Source organism: Oncorhynchus mykiss, chromosome Y, assembly GCF_013265735.2.
Source record: "Oncorhynchus mykiss isolate Arlee chromosome Y, USDA_OmykA_1.1, whole genome shotgun sequence".
Taxonomy (NCBI): domain Eukaryota; kingdom Metazoa; phylum Chordata; class Actinopteri; order Salmoniformes; family Salmonidae; genus Oncorhynchus; species Oncorhynchus mykiss.
In genome coordinates this window covers 30669491-30691960 of record NC_048593.1, presented here as the reverse complement: position 1 = coordinate 30691960, position 22470 = coordinate 30669491, and the positions used below count along the sequence as shown (strand labels likewise).

Here is a 22470-nt window from a genome sequence, read left to right as displayed (position 1 = left end):
GTGGCCGTTTCTACACCCATGCGCAAAAGGCACACACTCCAGGGACGTTAGGGGAAGGGCTTCTGAGAGGGCGTGGGCGCGGAGGGGACATTTGGTATAGAGAGGTGCACGCATTTTCTTATCAGAGAGAAGTATTCGCATCTGTGCAATTAAAGTGAGTTACAGACCTGTATGAAATGTTTAAAATGTAGGACCTGGAACCCCCCCAGGTCATTAAAAAAAAATCATACAGGTCTGTTATAACTCCGTTTATAAACAGGTAATGGCACAGATGTGATTACAGATGGGAAAACGGCTAACTTCCTGCAATTTCTATAGCTTTTGCAATGGGCCAAAGAGAAGAACGTGCTGTTTTAAAGATAATCACATGCCATTCTACAAATTTTGTCAGGAGGCTGAGAAAAAACGTTGAATTTCTAGAGCTAACTTCCTGCTATTCTACACATTTTTCCATGAGGCTGAGAGAAAATATAGCCATTTTAAAGATAATTTCCTGTAATCACCCCCCCCCCCCCCCCAAAAAAGGAAGAGTTACATTCATGTTTTTATTGTTAGCTACTAGCTAAGTAGCATATTATTGCTTTATTATTCAATCTTATTGATCAATATAATTATTTTCATTTGACTCATAAGTAGGCATCTTGGTCTGATATGGACCTACATCACAGGCTACATACATCAACAGACCTCAGTAAACTGATTTCTTATTCTCCTTTAGTCTTTATGTAATATGTCACTTTCATCTGTGGTGCTTATGTAGGCCTGCTATTAAAACTCCATCCTGCTGAGATCTCAGGAGATCTCATCCATTATTGTCATATTGTATTGAATAGTGCAGACATAAATGCCACTTTAATATCGGATCCCATTAGCTCCCCTTAATAAGGTATTTTTATTTTTTATTTTTAATAAATGTGCAAACATTTCTAAAAACCTGTTTTTGCTTTGTCATTATTGGTTATTGTGTGTAGATTGATGAGGAAAACAATGAATGTAATCAAATTTAGAATAAGGCTGTAACGTAGCAAAATGTGGAAAAGGTCAAGCGGTCTGAAAACTTTCTGAATGCACTGTACAGGGAGTATCAGTACCAGATCAATGTGCAGGGGTAAGAGATATTTCAGGTATACAGTGCCTTGCGAAAGTATTCGGCCCCCTTGAACTTTGCAACCTTTTACCACATTTCAGGCTTCAAACATAAAGATATAAAACTGTATTTTTTTGTGAAGAATCAACAACAAGTGGGACACAATCATGAAGTGGAATTACATTTATTGGATATTTCAAACTTTTTTAACAAATCAAAAACTGAAAAATTGGGCGTGCAAAATTATTCAGCCCATTTACTTTCAGTGCAGCAAACTCTCTCCAGAAGTTCAGTGAGGATCTCTGAATGATCCAATGTTGACCTAAATGACTAATGATGATAAATACAATCCACCTGTGTGTAATCAAGTCTCCGTATAAATGCACCTGCACTGTGATAGTCTCAGAGGTCCATTAAAAGTGCAGAGAGCATCATGAAGAACAAGGAACACACCAGGTAGGTCCGAGATACTGTTGTGAAGAAGTTTAAAGCCGGATTTGGATACAAAAATATTTCCCAAGCTTTAAACATCCCAAGGAGCACTATGCAAGCGATAATATTGAAATGGAAGGAGTATCAGACCACTGCAAATCTACCAAGACCTGGCCGTCCCTCTAAACTTTCAGCTCATACAAGGAGAATACTGATCAGAGATGCAGCCAAGAGGCCCATGATCACTCTGGATGAACTGCAGAGATCTACAGCTGAGGTGGGAGACTCTGTCCATAGGACAACAATCAGTCGTATATTGCACAAATCTGGCCTTTATGGAAGAGTGGCAAGAAGAAAGCCATTTCTTAAAGATATCCATAAAAAGTGTTGTTTAAAGTTTGCCACAAGCCACCTGGGAGACACACCAAACATGTGGAAGAAGGTGCTCTGGTCAGATGAAACCAAAATTGAACTTTTTGGCAACAATGCAAAACGTTATGTTTGGCGTAAAAGCAACACGGCTGAACACACCATCCCCACTGTCAAACATGGTGGTCGCAGCATCATGGTTTGGGCCTGCTTTTCTTCAGCAGGGACAGGGAAGATGGTTAAAATTGATGGGAAGATGGATGGAGCCAAATACAGGACCATTCTGGAAGAAAACCTGATGGAGTCTGCAAAAGACCTGAGACTGGGACGGAGATTTGTCTTCCAACAAGACAATGATCCAAAACATAAAGCAAAATCTACAATGGAATGGTTCAAAAACAAACATATCCAGGTGTTAGAATGGCCAAGTCAAAGTCCAGACCTGAATCCAATCGAGAATCTGTGGAAAGAACTGAAAACTGCTGTTCACAAATGCTCTCCATCCAACCTCACTGAGCTCGAGCTGTTTTGCAAGGAGGAATGGGAAAAAATTTCAGTCTCTCGATGTGCAGAACTGATAGAGACATACCCCAAGCGACTTACAGCTGTAATCACAGCAAAAGGTGGCGCTACAAAGTATTAACTTAAGGGGGCTGAATAATTTTGCACGCCCAATTTTTCATTTTTTGATTTGTTAAAAAAGTTTGAAATATCCAATAAATGTCATTCCACTTCATGATTGTGTCCCTCTTGTTGTTGATTCTTCACAAAAAAAATACAGTTTTATATCTTTGTGTTTGAAGCCTGAAATGTGGCAAAAGGTTGCAAAGTTCAAGGGGGCCGAATACTTTCGCAAGGCACTGTATATGTACATGAAGGCAGGGTAAAGTGACTAGGCATCAGGATAGAAAATAAAAGGAGTACAATTAAGAACAGTGCCTACCCAATACACCTCTGCTGCGCCTCATCCATGTCCCTCTCCCTCCATCCCCAGGGCGAGCCCCCCAGTGAGTGGAGGACAGCAGACTTCCGGATGTTCCGTGGGGGCTCCATCTGGAGGCCGCCCCTCCTAAACCCCTACCTCCATGGAGATGAGGAGGCGGGGAGGAACATTTCTAAAAACCTGTTTTTGCTTTGTCATTATGGGGTATTGTGTGTAGATTGATGAGGAAAACATGTTTATTTCATCCTTTTTAGAAGAAGGTAGTAGAGTAAAATAATGTGGAAAGAGGAAAGAGGTCTGAATACTTTTCGAATGCACTGTATGTAGACAGAAAACGACTGATTACAATTACAAAATCTGACAAAAGGTCATTGTTTTTTTACCCTAAAGAAGTAGGGCAGTTTGGAAAACGCAAACAGTTGTTCAGAGGTGCATTTGATCAACTTTATAGAGGTCCCCCAGGAGCTTTAAGGACGTCAGACACAGCATGCTTTGCTTAATGCATTATCACAGCACTTTCGTAATGCATAAGATTCTCATACATGACATGAATGACATGAATGGCTTTCATTCCCTCTGAGTGCATGGGGTTTACAGTATGTGTATAGTAAACATAGCATTTGCACAGCAGTTATGATGTTAAAGATGCACTTCAGGAACTTATGCACAACAAATTCATAAACCTTTATCATTCATTTTTTTTTAAATAAAATAATTTCCTCAGCAATCTACACAAAATACCATATAATGACAAAGTGAATACAGTTTTTTTGAAATTTTTGCAAATGTATTAAAACAAAAAACATAAATACATTATTTACATAAATGTTCAGACCCTTTGCTATGAGACTCGAAATTGAGCTCAGGTGCATCCTGTTTCCATTGATCATCCTTGAGATGTTACTACAACTTGATTGGAGTACTCCTGTGGTAAATTCAATTGATTGGACATGATTTGGAAAGTCACACCTGTCGAAATAAGGTCCCACAGTTGACAGTGCATGTCAGAGCAAAAAACCAAGCCATGAAGTCGAAGGAATTGTCCGTAGAGCTCCGAGACATGATTGTGTTGAGGCACAGATCTGGGGAAAGGTACCAAAACTTCTACAGCATTGAAAGTTCCCAAGAACATAGTGGCCTGCATCATTCTTAAATGGAAGACATTTGGAACCACCAAGACTCTTCCTAGAGCTGGCCACCATTCCAAACTGAACAATCAGGGGAGAAGGGCCTTGATCAGGGAGGTGACCAAGAACCCAATGGTCACTCTGATAGAGCTCCAGAGTTCCTTTGTGGAGATGGGAGAACCTTCCAGAAGGACAACCATCTCTGCAGTACTCCACCAATTAGGCCTTAATGGTAGAGTTGCCAGACGGAAGCCACTCCTCAGTAAAAGGCACATGACAGCCCGATTGGAGTTTTCCAAAAGCCACCTAAGTACAGAAAGATCCTTGATGAAAACCTGCTCCAGAGCGCTCAAGACCTCAGACTGGGTAGAAGGTTTACCTTCCAACAGGACAACGACCCTAACCACACAGCCAAGACAATGCAGGAGTGGCTTCGAGACAAGTCTCTGAATGTCCTTGAGTAGCCCAGCCAGAGCCCGGACTTTAACCCGATCGAACATCTCTGGAGAGACCTTCAAAATAGCTGTGCAGCAATGCTCCCCATCCAACCTAACAGAGCTTGAGAGGATCTGCAGAGAAGAATGGGAGAAACTCCCCAAATACAGGTGTGCTAAGCTTGTAGCGTCATTCCCAAGAAGACTCAAGGCTGTAATCACAACCAAAGGTGCTTCAACAAAGTACTGAGTAAAGGGTCTGAATACTTACAGTAGCAGTCAAAAGTTTAGACACACCTACTCCTTCAAGGTTTTGTCTTTATTTTTACTACTTTTTATATTGTAAAATAATAGTGATGACATCAAAACTATGAAATAACACATATGGAATCATGTAGTAACCAAAAAAGTGTTCATCAAATCAGAATATATTTTAGATTCTTCAAAGTAGCTACCCATTGACTTAATGACAGCTTTGCACACTCTTGGCATTCTCTCAACCAGACCAACAGTCTTGAAGGAGTTCCTACATATGCAGAGCACTTGTTGGCTGCTTTTCCTTCACTCCGCAGTCCAACTCATCCTAAACCATCTCAATTGGGTTGAGGTCGGGTGATTGTGGAGGCCAGGTCATATGATGCAGCACTCCATCACTCTCCTTGGTCAAATAGCTCTTACACAGCCTGGAGGTGTGTTTTTGGTCAGTGTCTTGTTGAAAAACAAATTATAGTCAAACTAAGCACAAACCAGATGGGATGGCGAATCGCTGCAGAATGCTGTGGTAGCCATTCTGGTTAAGTGTGCCGTCAATCCTAAATAAATCACTGTCAGTGTCACCAGCAAACTCCCCCACACCATCACACCTCCTCCATGCTTCATGGTAGAAACCACACATGCGGAGATCATCCGTTCACCTACTCTACGTCTCACAAAGACATTGCGGCTGGAACCAAAAATCTCTAATTTGGACTCATCAGTCCGAAGGACAGATTTCCACCGGTCTAATGTCCATTGCTCGTGTTTCTTGACCCAAGCAAGTTTATTCTTCTTATTGGTGTCCTTTAGTAGTTGTTTCTTTGCAACAATTCGAACACGAAGGCCTGATTCACACAGTCTCCTCTGAACTGTTGATGTTGAGATGTGTCTGTTACTTGAACTCTGTGAAGTATTTATTTGCGCCGCAATCTGAGGTGCAGTTAACTCTAATGAACTTATCCTCATGAGAGCCAGTTTCATCGTAGGGCTTGATGGTTTTTGCGACTGCACTTGAATAAACCTTCAAAGTTCTTGACATTTTCCGGATTGACTGACTTTCATGTCCTAAAGTAATGATGGACTATCATTTCTCTTTGCTTATTTGAGCTGTTCTTGCCATAATATGGACTTGGTCTTTTACCAAATAGGGCTATCTTCTGTATACCACCCCTACCTTGTCACAACACAACTGATTGACTTAAATGCATTAAGAAGAATAGAAATTCCACAACTTAACTTTTAACAAGGCCCACCTGTTAATTGAAATACATTCCAGGTGACTACATCATGAAGCTGGATGAGAGAATGCCAAGAGTGTGCAATGCTGTAATCAAGGCAAAGGGTAGCTACTTTGAAGAATGTCAAATATAAAATATATTTTGATTTGTTTAACACTTTTTTGGTTACCATATGATTCCATATGTGTTATTTCATAGTTTTCATGACTTCAGTATTATTCTACAGTGTAGAAAATAGTCCAAATAAACAAAATCCCTGGAATGAGTAGGTGTGTCCAAACGTTTGACTGGTAATGTAACAAAACGTGGAGAAAGTCAATACTTTCCGTAGGCACTGTATCACTGCACTTACAGTTATAGAGACATGCAAACAGAGGTAATTTACAGCACGAGGAAAAGAAGGCATATTACTGGGTACTGTTCAGTTAATACTGTTTTCTTATGGTTTACAATAAATGCTCTTAGTATGATGTCTAATACCTACTAATTAATCTTAATGAATACACAGAATTATAGAAAAATAAACAATTACATGTTCATTTTTCCGGTTCCTTCTCCATTTCCTGGAGAAAATGGAAAATTGTATAAGTACCAAAAGGTTAGAAGGTGAGATGACATAACTGTGGTTGCTTGTGACAAATAAACTATTTTATATTGGCAGTATTGCTCATCGTCATCTGCTCTCATATAGCTGGAGAAAGCGTCCTCTAGTGGTTCTACCTTGACAGTGTCACTTCCCGACTGCAAAACCAACCCAGAGCCCACAAACAGGAGTACAAACTGCAACCCTGCTTTACTAAAATGCTTTTGTGGGTTCTGTACAAAACAAAGGTTTACTTGTAATTAATATGGATTCAGATAGTCTACAAAAGCTAATCCTTATCTGTCCTGTGTCTTCACCTGATGTCTCTCAGGACCAAGGTTAAGGAGGCCACAGTAATGGACTGATTCAGTCCATCAGGGGCAGGGGGTGGGACATCCATTCAGGCTAAAGGCATCCCTCTCAGATTTAACTTCAAAGCCACTGTAAATCAGGTGATATGCCTGTATTTAGAACATTTAGTACCACGACACCTGCTCGTCAAACATTTTATTCCAAAAATCATGGGCATTAATATGGAGTTGGGCCCCCCTTTGTTGCTATAACAGCCTCCACTCTTCTGGGAAGGCATTCCACTAGATGTTGGAACATTGCTGCAGGGACTTGATTCCATTCAGCCACAAGAGCATTAATGAAGTCGGGCACTGATGTTGGGTGATTAGGTCTAGTTCGCAGTCGGCGTTCCAATTCATCCCAAAGGTGTTCTATGGGGTTGAGGTCAGGGCTCTGTGCAGGCCAGTCAAGTTCTTCCACACCGATCTGGATAGACCATTTCTGTATGGACCTCGCTTTGTGCTCGGGGGCATTGTCATGCTGAAACGGGAAAGGGCCTTCCCAAACTGTTGCCACAAAGTTGGAAGTACAGAATCGTCTAGAATGTCATTGTATGCTCTAGCATTAAGATTTCCTTTCCCTGGAACTAAGGGGCCGAACCTGAACCATGAAAAACAACCCCAGGCCATTATTCCTCCTCCACCATTCTTTTAAGTTGGCACTATGCATTCTGACAGGTAGCGTTCTCCTGGCATCTGCCAACCCCAGATTCATCCGTCGGACTGCCAGATGGTGAATCGTGATTCATCATTCCAGATAACACTTTTCCACTGCTTGAAAGTCCAATGGCGGCAAGCTTTACACCACTTCAGCCGACGCTTGCCATTGCGCATGGTGATCTTAGGCTTGTGTGTGGCTGTTCGGCCATGGAAACTAATTTCATGAAGCTCCTGACGAACAATTATTGTGCCGATGTTGCTTCCAGAGGCGGTTTGGAACTCGGTAATGAGTGTTGCAACCGAGGACAGACAATTTTACGTGCTACGCACTTCAGAACTCGGTGGTCCCATTCTATGAGCTTGTGTGGCCTACCACTTTGCGGCTGAGCTGTTGTTGCTCCTAGATGTTTCCACTTTACAATAACAGCACTTATGGTTGACCGGGACAGCTCTAGCACAGCAGAATTTTGAGGAACTGACTTGTTGGAACGGTGGCATCCTATGACGGTGCCATGTTGAAAGTCACTGAGCTCTTCAGTACAGGCTATTCTACTGCCAATGTTTGTCTATGGAGATTTCATGGCTGTGTGCTCGATTTTATACACCTCTCAGCTACGAGTATGGCTGAAATAGCCGAATACACTCATTTGAAGGGGTGTCCACATACTCTTGTTTCCTGGTTTTCAGACAGGAGTGACCCTCAATGATCGCTTCGCTGGTATGAGGATCAGGGCAGGCCCAGGACAGGGTCCACAGAGGTGCAGTGGTGGGGAAGAGGCAGAGGCCGAGAAGGCCGGATTGTCATCCTGCAGTGATCACTGTTGAGGACCCATGTGCTTTCTGTAGCCTATATCAAAAGCATCTCATTAATCACACTCTTAACCCTTCCGATAGGCTTACATTTACCACTTTAAAAACTCAACATCATTAAAAATAATCTTCAGTGTTCCACCACTAGCCAATTTAAAAAAGGTTTGCTTTCTCTTTACAGATTTACTGAACATCAACTTGTTTGACTGTAATCTAAAAGCACTAAGGCAGTTACTGTACATGCTTTCTCATAAAGGTACATATAAGTACATGAGTCTGAAAGTGTCAAAAAGGCAAGTCCTCAAATAGTCCAGTGGTCAAAGTTCAATGAAGTACCCAAAGATGTAGGATGTTGCCACTTTATCTTGATGTTGGTTTAAGTATGTATGGCACAGATATTCATGACATTTCTAGGCTGTTTTAATAATCAGTTTCATGGAAACCCGCAAAAGCATTTTGCAGAGCAGTTAGGCCCATCACCTGAATTAGATTTGGCATGTCAGAGAATTTATGTGGCCGTGTTTACAAACGTTTTTGACCTCTGAAGAACTCCATTAATATTAGAACTCAAAAGGACAAGTGATAAAGAAGAGCTGAAGTGACAGGCAACACCTATGTTCACACTCTTCATAAAGACCCTAGACACACATGTTATTTTGGGAAATATCATGTGAGGTTTGGACAGTGACCTGAGCCTGTTACCCAAAGTATTTATAGCACTGGTCTATGCAGCTGCATGTATACAGTGGGGCAAAAAAGTATTTCGTCAGCCACCAATTGTGCAAGTTCTCCCACTTAAAAAGATGAGAGAGGCCTGTAATTTTCGTCATAGGTACACTTCAACTATGACAGACAAAATGAGAAAAAAAATGTAACTTCTTCTTTAAGAGGCACCTCTGTCCTCCACTCGTTACCTGTATTAATGGCACCTGTTTGAACTTGTTATCAGTATAAAATACACCTGTCCACAACCTCAAACAGTCACACTCCAAACTTCACTATGGCCAAGACCAAAGAGCTGTCAAAGGACACCAGAAACAAAATTGTAGACCTGCACCAGGCTGGGAAGACTGAATCTGCAATAGGTAAGCAGCTTGGTTTGAAGAAATCAACTGTGGGAGCAATTATTAGGAAATGGAAGACATACAAGACCACTGATAATCTCCCTCGATCTGGGGCTCCACGCAAGATCTCACCCCGTGGGGTCAAAATGATCACAAGAACGGTGAGCAAAAATCCCAGAACCACACGGGGGGATCTAGTGAATCTAGTGAGAGCATTTGGATGATCCAGAAGAAGATTGGGAGAATGTCATATGGTCAGATGAAACCAAAATATAACTTTTTGGTAAAAAGTCAACTTGTCGTGTTTGGAGGACAAAGAATGCTGAGTTGCATCCAAAGAACACCATACCTACTGTGAAGCATGCGGGTGGAAACATCATGCTTTGGGGCTGTTTTTCTGCAAAGGGACCAGGATGACTGAGCCGTGTAAAGGAAAGAATGAATGGGGCCATGTATCGTGAGATTTTGAGTGAAAACCTCCTTCCATCAGCAAGGGCATTGAAGATGAAACGTGGCTGGGTCTTTCAGCATGACAATGATCCCAAACACACCGCCCGGGCAACGAAGGAGTTGCTTCGTAAGAAGCATTTTAAGGTACTGGAGTGGCCTAGCCAGTCTCCAGATCTCAACCCAATAGAACATATTTGGAGGGAGTTGAAAGTCCATGTTGCCCAGCAACAGCCCCAAAACATCACTGCTCTAGAGGAGATCTGCATGGAGGAATGGGCCAAAATACCAGCAACAGTGTGTGAAAACCTTGTGAAGACTTACAGAAAACATTTGACCTCTGTCATTGCCAACAAAGGGTATATAACAAAGTATTGAGATAAACTTTTGTTATTGACCAAATACTTATTTTCCACCATAATTTGCAAATAAATTCATTAAAAATCCTACAATGTGATTTTCTGGATTTTTTTTTCTTCAAATTTTGTCTGTCATAGTTGAAGTGAAAATTACAGGCCTCTCTCATCTTTTTAAGTGGGAGAACTTGCACAATTGGTGGCTGACTAAATACTTTTTTTGCCCCACTGTATGTAGGCCATATTACATGATGTTTATAGCAACTGCTCTGGAAATCTACTGATAAAATGTCAAACATTGATTTTAATGAGACTCATATGTTGTAAATTAAATACGAAATATACTAAAAAACGTAGGAAAATTAAATGTTTTATTTATTTGGTAATCATTACATTTGCATTACCTGTATCTACACTTACAGATTTGGGTAAAGATAATGCATATTATGATATAATGATTTTATTATAGCCTTGGCCTACTTTTATGAAAGCCTACTGAAAGATCTGACAAACTGAAGTCATCTTTCTGGGGGTTTTATTGGTCAGAGCGTGTAGTGACATCACTTTTTCTCTATGTCCAATTTTGTCGTATTCAAAATGGTGGAGTAATAACAAACGCATTGTACATTTCTACGGTAAGGAATTTGCAACTTTTAGACTTAATGATTCATACTCATTGCGATGTAGATCATTCAAACTAATCATCTATTTTGTTAACTACATATTTGTCTTGCAGTAAGTTAGAAATGATCGCCGTAGCAAAGCTTTGCACCAGATCACACACAGCAAGCAAGCGAGATTTGGCCTAGCTAGCTAGCTAACGTTAGCTACACAGTGATTGAATGGGAGGGGAGGGGGGTTGGCAGGCAGGGCTCGTGTATGATCAACTGAGCTAACTAGTTTTTTTGAAGAGTAATGGAGGAAATGATAGCTGGCTAGATATTAATAAGCAAGGTTAGGTTCGTATCTGGCGACAGAAATGTGCAGGTATGCCACAGTCAACAAATATGATGACATGTCTAGCTAGCTAATGTTGGTTGGCCATAGCGCGCAGTAGTTAGATAGTTACAGAACTTTCCTAACTACTGTTATTTGCTCAGATTCATGCATCTGCAGTTGTAATACGTTTGCATGCAATAGCATTCATTACACAACATGCTTTTGCAGAGCTGTAGCTGAAAAAATAGAAGTGTGTGAAGAGACAGAGAAGGGTGCATTTTATTAGACTTCATTTCTTCAATATGACAGTTTTTTTTTTTTGTATAAGTATCAGCATGGCAGACAAAAATGGCAAGAAAGGGAAACCTGTAGGCGTGAAGAGAACATTGACCAAGAGAGAACAAGAAGATCTGAAGAAAAAGGTAAGAGATTTGACCATTTTATAGATAGGCCTACACTTTGTTGCAGATGGCTATGATTTTCAATTTTAAAACAATTCCTTTTCCAGGAAGAAGAAAAAGCAGCTGAAGTTTTTGAAGAGTTTTTAGCTTGTTTTGACAGTAACGACAAAAGTGGAGTGAAGACTTTTGTCCGTGGGGGTATCGTCAATGCAACTAAAGGTGAGTGAAACATCCTGGCTAATCCAACTTTGGTTGGGTCTGTGTTGCAGACACTATATTTTTCATTATTTTAATATCTACAGTGTTACAATTTCTATTTTATTTTATTTTGCAGAAGAGGAAGCAGTAGAGGTTAAAAAGAGCAAGCTTTACCGACCAATCACCAAGTTTACTTCAGTGTCCCAGAACGTCTCACCGGCACACTCTTCTGAAATCAGAAGGCCTGTGAGTATCCATGTGAATCACTTACTGTGTATACAGAATTATACATTATTTTGTCCCCTTATATGTTTGTCTGTGTCCACAGATTGTTAAAAAGAAGACGGAAGAGAAGAAGAAGAGCAACCTTGAACTTTTTAAAGAGGAGCTAAAGCAGTATGTTTTTGAAACGCCGTAGTAATTCATGTTCTTTCATTATTTTACCAATTTGTTGTTTATTTTTGTGTGTAAATAATTGTTTTCTCCTAGAATACAGGAGGAACGTGAAGAAAGGTACAAAAGAAAGACAAATGAGCCTGGGGGAGGATATGGAGACCTGGACATACCACTAACGCGACGATCAAGTAAGAGCCAAGTCTGTCCCTTGCAGTGGAATAAGAATGGTTTACTACAATAAGCCTTTGTCCAAATCAAAGATGAACCCTCTGTAGCTTTTACATGTTTAGCTACATATGAACGTCTCCCTCCAGTATTTGATGATGACCCAGCCATACCGAACACAACCAACCTGTACATTGGCTGCATTAGCCCCAAGGTAAAGAAACTATCTGCTTGGGACGTTTTGACAGGAGATAAAGATTCACAATATAGCCAGCTCTTCGTTTGTTTGGGACAAATTCAACTAACTTAAATGCGGACTGAATTTTAGTGAAACTTTGCTGATATGAAACTTCTAATGTGTCAGATGAATGAAGAAATGCTTTGCAAAGAGTTTGGCAAGTATGGTCCCCTGGCGAGTGTGAAGATCATGTGGCCCCGTAGTGACGAGGAACGCACAAGGGTCACAAATAGAGGCTTTGTGGCCTTCATGACCAGGAAAGATGCAGAAAGGGCATTGGCTGCTCTAGACGGTGAGTCAATCTGTGATTAGGGAATATTGCATTCTGTTCAGTAAACGATGCCAGATGATAAATGCCCTGCTCCGTGTTCCATTAACCTTGTAGGATCACTGCTCCTTTTTGCTGCAGGTAAAACGGTTATGGGTTTTGAAATGAAGCTGGGATGGGGAAAAGCTGTTCGCATCCCTCCCCAGCCACTCTATACACCCATAGGGGTACTTAAAATGTCCACACCCCCACCCCCCTCCGGCCTGCCCTTCAACGCTCAGCCCAGAGACCGCTTCCGCAATGACTTTACCAAGCCATGGGGCAGGTCCAAGGAGGAGTTGGACAAGGTAGGTTGGCCCTTTAAAAAAAAATGTTTTTTAAAGAGTGTAGGGCAGGAGGCTCCAACCCTGTTCCTGGAGAGCTTACCATCCTGTAGGTTTTCGCTCCAACCCTAATTTAACACACCTTTCTAATAATTAGCTGGTTGATAAGCTGAACCAGGTTAGTTATAACTGGGGTTGGAGCGAAAACCTACGGAAGGGTAGCTCTCCAGGAACAGGGTGAGGAGACCCCTGCTATAGTGTATGTGCATGGTTCTGTCAAGTTGTTTAAAACAAAATAAAACAATTATTTAAACTACAGTTAATTTGCCAATATTAGGTGTGTGTAGTAGATTTTCTATGCATGTTGATACATTTATCATAGGCCCAATCAACTGGACATTGCTTAGAATTCAGAACGGCATTTTATGCACAAAACAAAAGATATGTGATGGCCAGTTCCGAGTTTCATTTCCCTTTTTTAAAATCCAGTTGGTTTGTCCTGTGGTGCGTGTATAGACCTGTTATGAATCTATTCAGGATATGTTCTAAGGCAGGGGAATTTGACCCAGATGGAGTTATGAGGTAGTTACAGAACCATATGTAATTAAAATGCTACTGTAAAAGTAAGAGGGTGGGGGTATTCTATAGATAATGTACTTTGACAGTGTACCTCTCTACTGTAAAAGTAAGAGGGTGGGGGTATTCTATAGATAATGTACATTGATAGTGTACCTCTCTACTGTAAAAGTAAGAGGGTGGGGGTATTCTATAGATAATGTACATTGACAGTGTACCTCTCTACTGTAAAAGTAAGAGGGTGGGGGTATTCTATAGATAATGTACATTGACAGTGTACCTCTCTACTGTAAAAGTAAGAGGGTGGGGGTATTCTATAGATAATGTACTTTGACAGTGTACCTCTCTACTGTAAAAGTAAGAGGGTGGGGGTATTCTATAGATAATGTACATTGACAGTGTACCTCTCTACTGTAAAAGTAAGAGGGTGGGGGTATTCTATAGATAATGTACTTTGACAGTGTACCTGTCTCTCGAATGTGGGAACTTTTCCCCTCGTTAAAATAAAGTATAGCTGTTACTGCTGTCCTCAGTTGATATGCTGTATGTATCCTGCAGTGTTTCATCTGTGTATATATATACTCACTTTTTTTTATATCTTCACTATTTTATTTGACTTCACGAACAGACTCTGTCCGAAGCTGTAGTCAAAGTGGTTATCCCAACAGAAAGGTACACACTCTCTATCCATTCTTACTACTACGACTGACCAGACATTCTCACAGACAGAACCGTGTTAGAGGACAGAGGCCCTGCCCTGGTGTACTGTTCTTGTGTACGTACGTGACAGACAAGAAGCCCCAGTCCTAAGTGCTACGTCTGTATGTACATGACTAATGGGAGAGGACAGCTAAGAACATAACTGTCTCATAATTTGTAGTAGTGTCCTGTTCTAACATTGGTCTATCTATCTTGTTGACAACATGGCCTATGTTCAGGGTATTGGTAACCCCTGCTGCTTAGGACTGGAGGCCCTATATCTAACTAGTAGGAGGGCCATGGGCCTCAGTTGAACATGGTTGAAGTGAATCATTGGCCTAGTAAGCAAAGCCCACAGTTTATTCATTCATGTCATCCTCATTAGATTAGTAAATGTCACCATTGCAATCCCCTGTCAGAAAAATTGATTGTTAGACTTAAGTGATTGTTGGAGTCAATTATATCCATTGAAACATACTGGTACTAGCTTCAGTGGCAACCTTTGTACTTCCTACCTGTGTTGGCTGAGACACTGCAGACAGATGCAGCTAGAAAGCAAATGCATTTTAGATTCAAATCAGTAGTAGCTAATTGTAGTATTATGTTGTCACTCACTATATATATATATATATATATATATATATATATATATATATATATATATATATATATATATATATATATATATATAGTCCCTCTTTTTTCATTTAGACACACTTACTGCTTCTTCATTTAGACACAATACTAGACACATGACAGAAACATTACTTCTGATGTAACTACACACTAGGGACAGACCGTCTCCCCCACTCACTCGTGTGTGCAGACCAACACACATCACACAACATATCCTCAACGTTGCTGTGATAAATGATTGCAGAGGGACAAATGTTCTAGAAGAGAGACAGAGAGAGGTTAAGGGGCTCGGGGCCAGTGTTCAGTGAGCGCTTTGACATGGCCACTGATCTGGATGAGGGGGGACAAGTCACAGCGTTTGGTCTCATCCCCTCTCCTTTTACTCCACAGAAATCTGTTAGGCCTCATCCACAGGATGATAGAGTTTGTGGTGCGTGAGGGACCCATGTTTGAAGCCATCATTATGAGCAAAGAGAAGAACAACCCTGACTTGAGGTGATCTACCATTGCTGAGCTCTTCCTTTCCCTCTAGTCATACCACTGGTCTACAGATGTATTTTTAAACTCATTTTGAAACTGTTATAATTCATGATTCCAGGTTTCTCTTTGACAACAAAAGCCAAGAGCATGTGTACTACCGTTGGAAACTCTACTCCATTCTCCAGGTAGGTCATGATCTGTCCTGGCTACAGCCCTATGACCATGAGGCCATCTCAAATCAAGTGCTATTTGTCACATGCGCTGAATACAACAGGTGTACTTGACCATGAAATGCTTTCTTACGAGCCCTTCCCAACAATGCAGAGTTTAAAAAATTATACAAATAGTAACACAATTGGAATAACATAAACAAGCATGATGCTATATGCAGGGAGTATCAGTACCAGACCAATGTGCAGAGGTATCAAAGGTACATATGTACTTGAAGGCAGGGCAAAGTGACTAGGCATCAGGATAGATAATAATAATAATAATAAGGAATATGAGGTAGATATGTACATGAAGGCAGGGTAAAGTGACTAGACATCAGGATAGATAATAAGGAATATGAGGTAGATATGTACATGAAGGCAGGGTAAAGTGACTAGACATCAGGATAGATAATAATAATAAGGAATATGAGGTAGATATGTACATGAAGGCAGGGTAAAGTGACTAGACATCAGGATAGATAATAAGGAATATGAGGTAGATATGTACATGAAGGCAGGGTAAAGTGACTAGACATCAGGATAGATAATAATAATAAGGAATATGAGGTAGATATGTACATGAAGGCAGGGTAAAGTGACTAGACATCAGGATAGATAATAAGGAATATGAGGTAGATATGTACATGAAGGCAGGGTAAAGTGACTAGACATCAGGATAGATAATAATAATAAGGAATATGAGGTAGATATGTACATGAAGGCAGGGTAAAGTGACTAGACATCAGGATAGATAATAATAATAAGGAATATGAGGTAGATATGTACTTGAAGGCAGGGTAAAGTGACTAGACATCAGGATAGAAAATAAAAGGAGTAAAATTAAGAACAGTACCTACCCACTACACCTCTGCTGCGCCTCATCCATGTCCCTCTCCCTCCATCCCCAGGGCGAACCCCCCAGTGAGTGGAGGACAGCAGACTTCCGGATGTTCCGTGGGGGCTCCATCTGGAGGCCGCCCCTCCTAAACCCCTACCTCCATGGAGATGAGGAGGCGGGGGAGGAAGAGGAGTCTCCCTCCCTGGAGGAGGAGCTGCTGAAAAAGGGCCAGCTGAAGACAGAGTGAGTGTTGCTGTACATACAGGGCAGAGAGGGAGGTTCTGAGGCAGACTGAAGATGAAAAGCATTCTCTCGTGAATCTGACGTGTTACTGGAAAAACTGACTTTGGAATATGGACATTCTCAGGATAACAATGAATGCGTGTTTTTATTCCAGGCACAGGGAGAGACTAGAGATGCTGCTGAGAGGACTCACCCCTCGTAGGGAGGACATTGGTGATGCTATGCTGTTCTGTCTGGAGAGAGCCGAGGCAGCGGAGGAGGTGGTGGGGTCCATTGCAGAGTCCCTGTCCCTCCTTCAGACACCACTGCAGAAAAAGGTCCCCTATCCTATGACAGTCTTACACTACCAAGCACATTCACATGGCATATAGTATATAGAAAACATGTATTATCAACGGTCCCTGGAGAAATTAGGGTTAAGTGACTTGCTCAAGGCACATCGACCACTAGGTTACCTGCCGCCCAGAGTATTGCACACAGTCATGTCTATCTTTATTCCCACAGATTGCCAGACTGTACCTTGTATCCGACATCTTGTACAACTCCTGTGCCAAAGTTGCCAATGCATCTTATTATCGCAAATAGTAAGAAAAGTATATTTTAAATAAGTCTGTCATTTATATAATACACATGTTCAGTGGTCATACTGTGTTTTTCTGTCTAACGGTTTATTGTTTCTCCGTTCCTTCAGTTTTGAAGCAAAATTGCCCCAGATATTTAGTGACATTAGTGATGCATATCGAAACATACAAGCAAGACTACAAGCTGAACAGTTCAAGGTAATGAGTGCAGTTTAAATAAATAAATAAATAATGCTTTATAATGTTTTTCCATGCTTGTGATCTGTTATTGCCTTGGCCAGAACAAATACATTATCACTCACCCATATGTCTTCTGTCCTCAGCAAAAGATAATGGGCTGTTTCAGGGCCTGGGAAGACTGGGCCGTATACCCAGAGTCTTACCTGATCCAGCTACAGAACATCTTCCTAGGTCTGATCAAGGCAGGAGAGGAGGTGATCGAGAGGGTAGAGGTGAGCTGGATCTCAGGACCTGTCCTGGACAAGACCTGGAAAAGAGTTTTGATCAATGCCTATTTTACTGATGACACTGTTACATTATCTGATAGTGTGGGTAAATATAAAATTCAGCAACATTGGTTTATGTGGGCTGGGTATATCTCACCTCAGGTGTCGTCTCCCGACCTGGATGGAGCCCCGTTGGACGGGGCGCCGTTAGACGGAGCTCCGCTGGAGAACCTCGACGGCTCGCCCCTGGCCTGGGACCCTGCCTCCCTGGATGGGGTGCCTGTTGATGACATCGACGGGGTTCCCCTGTGTGCACCCATGGAGGACATTGACGGAATGCCTTGTAAGTCAATCTGGCAGAATTTCTGTGAAAAATGGAAACCATAAAAGCGTTATAAGATGTGGAATTGATGTAAGTTTGTGTTCTGCAGTGGATGAGCTGGCCCACTCAAGAGTGGCTCTATCTAAATGGGAGAGGGTGGACGATGCTGACGCTCTCCCACAAGGTACTGTACTGTCAGCACTGTCAACCCAACAATCATATCTCTACTCCTAACCTACAGCTCACCCTGTCGCTTCCTCTTTCAGCTAACACTGAATCCAAATGGGACACTTTGGGAGAGCGAGACTTGGGGGATGACCTGAATGCCAGGTAAGAACCTGGTGCAGGCACTCTTTTCAAAAAGGGCTTAATGATTAATTGACAAGTAGAATCAGGTGTGCTTGTATGGGGCCATAACACATATGTTGGGAGAACTGGAGTCGGGACATAGTGGCTCTTGCATTTTGCTAAGAGATTGGTTGACTGGCAACAAATTGTTGCTACATTTGGGGGAAACTTCATCTATTTTGTTTGGAACAAATCGTAGATTGCTTAGGGCTGACAAGATAAAGGTAAACTGCAGGCAAGGAGATTGAGTCTAAAACAAGTAACTTAACTTGGTGTGTCCCTAGATCAATCCCTTTCTGGAGACCTGATTTCTGCTCAAATTATTTCTAAAATGGCAAACAAATTTAAATGTTTGTTATTTGGACGTCAAAGTTAAGAAACTGCTTGTGTCATGTTGATTATTCTGCTCTGCTTGGTATAGTGGGCTATCAAAAAAGCTGAAAGAGAGAATGCAGGTCATGTATATGCTGAATGTTCCCCCTAGGACCCATAGTGTTATCAGGTATATGCTGAATGTTCCCTCTAGGACCCATAGTGTTATCAGGTATATGCTGAATGTTCCCTCTAGGACCCATAGTGTTATCAGGTATATGCTGAATGTTCCCCCTAGGACCCACAGTGTTATCAGGTATATGCTGAATGTTCCCCCTAGGACCCACAGTGTTATCAGGTATATGCTGAATGTTCCCCCTAGGACCCACAGTGTTATCAGGTATATGCTGAATGTTCCCCCTAGGACCCACAGTGTTATCAGGTATATGCTGAATGTTCCCCCTAGGACCCACAGTGTTATCAGGTATATGCTGAATGTTCCCCCTAGGACCCACAGTGTTATCAGGTATATGCTGAATGTTCCCCCTAGGACCCACAGTGTTATCAGGTATATGCTGAATGTTCCCCCTAGGACCCACAGTGTTATCAGGTATATCCTGAATATCCCCCCTAGGACCCACAGTGTTATCAGGTATATGCTTAATGTTCCCCCTAGGACCTACAATGTTATCAGGTATATGCTGAATGTCCCCCCTAGGACCCACATCATTTTATCTGGTATATCCTGAATGTTCCCCCTAGGACCCACAATGTTATCTGGTACATGCTGAATGTCCCCCCCCTAGGATCCACATAGGGGTACAGGAGTTCTGGAGAAGTGGGCTTGTTACCTGTGGACCAACTTGATCATTTAAGATGTCAAACTTGTGATTGTGCCCCAGGTTACATGAAAAAACACATTGGTATGGTCTATAACCAACAGTCACAATACCAGAGCTAGTATTATGTATTGTAAAATCCCAAGAGTAAACAGTGCTGTGAGGACCACATTTTTCTATACAGGCATTTGTCTATGGAATAGCCTCCCCTTGGAAATCAAGAAAAAAAGCAGGCAAAGATTTATTTGGACAAGGTTGTCCAAGTAAGAGAAACCACTCCACTGCCCCTTGTGTCCCTACTGCTGGTCAGGTGTGATGTGAAATTAATATGGTTGATTTAACGTTAGGGAAAAGTGACACTTTAGGATGTTAATATACATGAATGTGTTCATGGTTTAATTTTGTCTTGCCTTTTAATCATTGTTATTGTTTTTACCATCAAGGTCTACTTTAGAAACACGCATTTTAATGAATACTTTCAAGTGATATCCTCTGGGTCCACATTGAACATTTGGTTGTATGTCTGTTACCCAAAATAAATTCAATTCCTCTTTTCGCCCCATGGTCCACAGTGCTAACATTAAGGGAGGAGATGGGAAGTCTGAGGATGACAGCAGCGATGATGACAGCCCCTCTAAGTACGACAATGCTGACTTCAAGAGCTCCCTCAGCAGTTTTGAGATGTCCGAAAGCAAGAGGAGCCGGCTGAGAGAGCTGGAGGTAAGCACAGTCAACAATGCCTACTAGGACCAAGTAACACACTGCAGCAGACCATCTGACTCGGTTCATACCGGTCAACAGACTTATAATACATACAGGCCCTTCAGAAAGTATTAACACCCTTTCACTTATTCCACATTGTTGTTACAGCCTGAATTCAACATTTGTTTTTCTCACCCATCTACACACAAAATCAATCACATGTATTTATAAAGCCCTTTTTACAGCAGCAGATGTCAAAGTGTTATACAGAAACCCAGCCTAAAACCCCAAACAATGCAGAAGCACGGTGGCTAGGAAAAAGCCGTAGATTTGTCAAAACTAACTCAGCCACTGTCTTCTTGGTAAGCTACTCCAGTGTAGGACAGACATCTATTGGCAGAAAGCTTATTCTTGTTAATCTAACTGCACTGTCCAATTTACAGTAGCTATTGTTTGAGGAGTGCAATTTAAACAGTTATTACTAAAACCATTTGGGCAGTCTTGATGCATTGCTGTTCAATTTTGTAATTGTTCATCAGATCAGTCAAATGTTGCATATACACCGGTGCCACCTAGTGGCCAAAATCTAAATTGCACCTGGGCTGGAAAAATACATTACAGCCTTTTTCTTGCATTTCAAAGATGATACAAAATAACTTTTTCAAATGGTACCAAGAATATGCACATCCTTGCTACAGGCAAGGATTTTTGTATATCATTTTAGGCAAATTGAAAAAGGGGCAGATCCTTGTTTAGAGTAAATTCTTAAATTGTGGGTTAACGACAGATTTTTACCTTGTCAGCTCTGGGACTATCGCACACAGAGTTCAACTTACATGACTTGTTATGCACATTAACCCTGAATTTATTTAGGCTTGCCATAAAAAAAGAGGGGTTGAATACTTGACTCAAGACATTTCAGCTTTTCATTAATTTGTAAACCCCCCCCCCCCCGGAAATTATCACTTTTAAATTCAGGCGATAACAAAATGTGGGAAAAGTAAAGCGGTCTGAAGGCAAAACCCGAATACGCTCGGCAGTTTGTTTCATTTATGCAACAATTGGACCCACTGTCCAAACAGTACGAGTGTATGTATCATATGTGTCTCTGCTGCAGGTGAAGGTGATGAAGTTCCAGGATGAGCTGGAGTCTGGGAAGAAGCCCAGGAAGTCGGGGTTAAACATGCAGAAACAGGTGGAGCACTACAGGAACAAGCTATTGCAAAAGGTGGGTTTCTAGTGTACTTTTTCATAAGCCCAGCAGTAAGGGAAACTGTCCAGATACCATGAAGTTGCAGGTTTAAATGTGATTTTTTATTAAACTTCACTAGCTGCAATGGCTCCACATGTTCTGTTTACGTCAGGAGTTTGATAAGGACGACAAGGAGAAGAGAGAGAGATCCATTCCGAAATCAAAAGAGCGATCAAAGAAGGATGAGCGGAGAGACAAGGCGGAGGAGACCAGTAAAGGACGGGACAAGGAGAAGAGTAAAAGGAGTCAAGACCGGGACAGGGGACGGAGTAGAGACACAGAGGAGCGGACACAGAAATACAGAGGACATTCTCCCGCAAAGTAAGGCCTATGTGAAACCATTGTTCCGTTTAATTTGTGTTCAGCATTCAATATATTTTTGCTGACTCACCCCTATCCCACCTTTCCAACAGAATCAAGTCAAAGTCTCCCAAGAAGTCCAAGCGGTCGCGGTCGCCCTCGCCAGTCAGGAAGACGTGGAGGAGGTCTAGCTCCCGGTCGCCACACCGCTCCCACAAAAAGACTAAGAAGAGCAAACACTGATCCTGAGGCCTATGCCTCTCCCCCTGAAGCAGCTAGGCGGCTTTCATGGACTGCCCTGCTCTGCCAGTGCTGACCATGCCACGGCACCACACGCTTCTTTCCCACAATGCCTCTGAACTGCCTCTGCAGTGAAAATTTGGCCATTTTTTTGTAAGATGAACATTGTTTGTACAGTTCTGTTTTCCCGTCAGGTTGTTTTTAAACCCCATTCAGATTGCGACTAGTTCCTGAGACAATAAATCACTCTTGGCAATGTGTCTGTGTTGTCATCCATGCTCCAGGATGGTGAATAGATTAGCTGAGGGTACCACGTCATGTCATTTAGCATTGGAAACTAATCTTATCTCCATGGGAAAAA

At 41.7% G+C, this 22470-nt stretch overlaps 1 protein-coding gene across 3 annotated transcripts; it reads left to right on the top strand.

Moving 5' to 3' along the window:
* Positions 1–10653: 10653 nt before the first annotated feature.
* On the top strand, positions 10654–22369 carry LOC110510021 (U2 snRNP-associated SURP motif-containing protein). 3 transcript variants are annotated; one of them, XM_036968344.1, is made up of 24 exons: positions 10654–10790; positions 11423–11516; positions 11603–11714; positions 11830–11939; positions 12022–12089; positions 12183–12277; positions 12404–12468; positions 12619–12784; positions 12902–13107; positions 14288–14331; positions 15385–15489; positions 15593–15659; positions 16595–16767; positions 16922–17084; positions 17272–17351; positions 17459–17546; positions 17672–17800; positions 17957–18137; positions 18226–18300; positions 18383–18446; positions 20188–20335; positions 21435–21545; positions 21682–21890; positions 21983–22369. In XM_036968344.1, exons 2-24 carry the CDS (start codon positions 11430–11432, stop codon positions 22110–22112), a joined length of 2676 nt encoding a protein of 891 aa, XP_036824239.1. In that variant the 5' UTR covers positions 10654–10790; positions 11423–11429; the 3' UTR covers positions 22113–22369. The 3 variants fall into 3 exon arrangements, with proteins under 3 accessions (XP_036824239.1, XP_036824237.1, XP_036824238.1); XM_036968342.1 differs by having other exon boundaries at positions 12365–12468; XM_036968343.1 differs by having other exon boundaries at positions 10748–10790; positions 11429–11516; positions 12365–12468.
* The last annotated feature ends 101 nt before the right edge of the window (positions 22370–22470 follow it).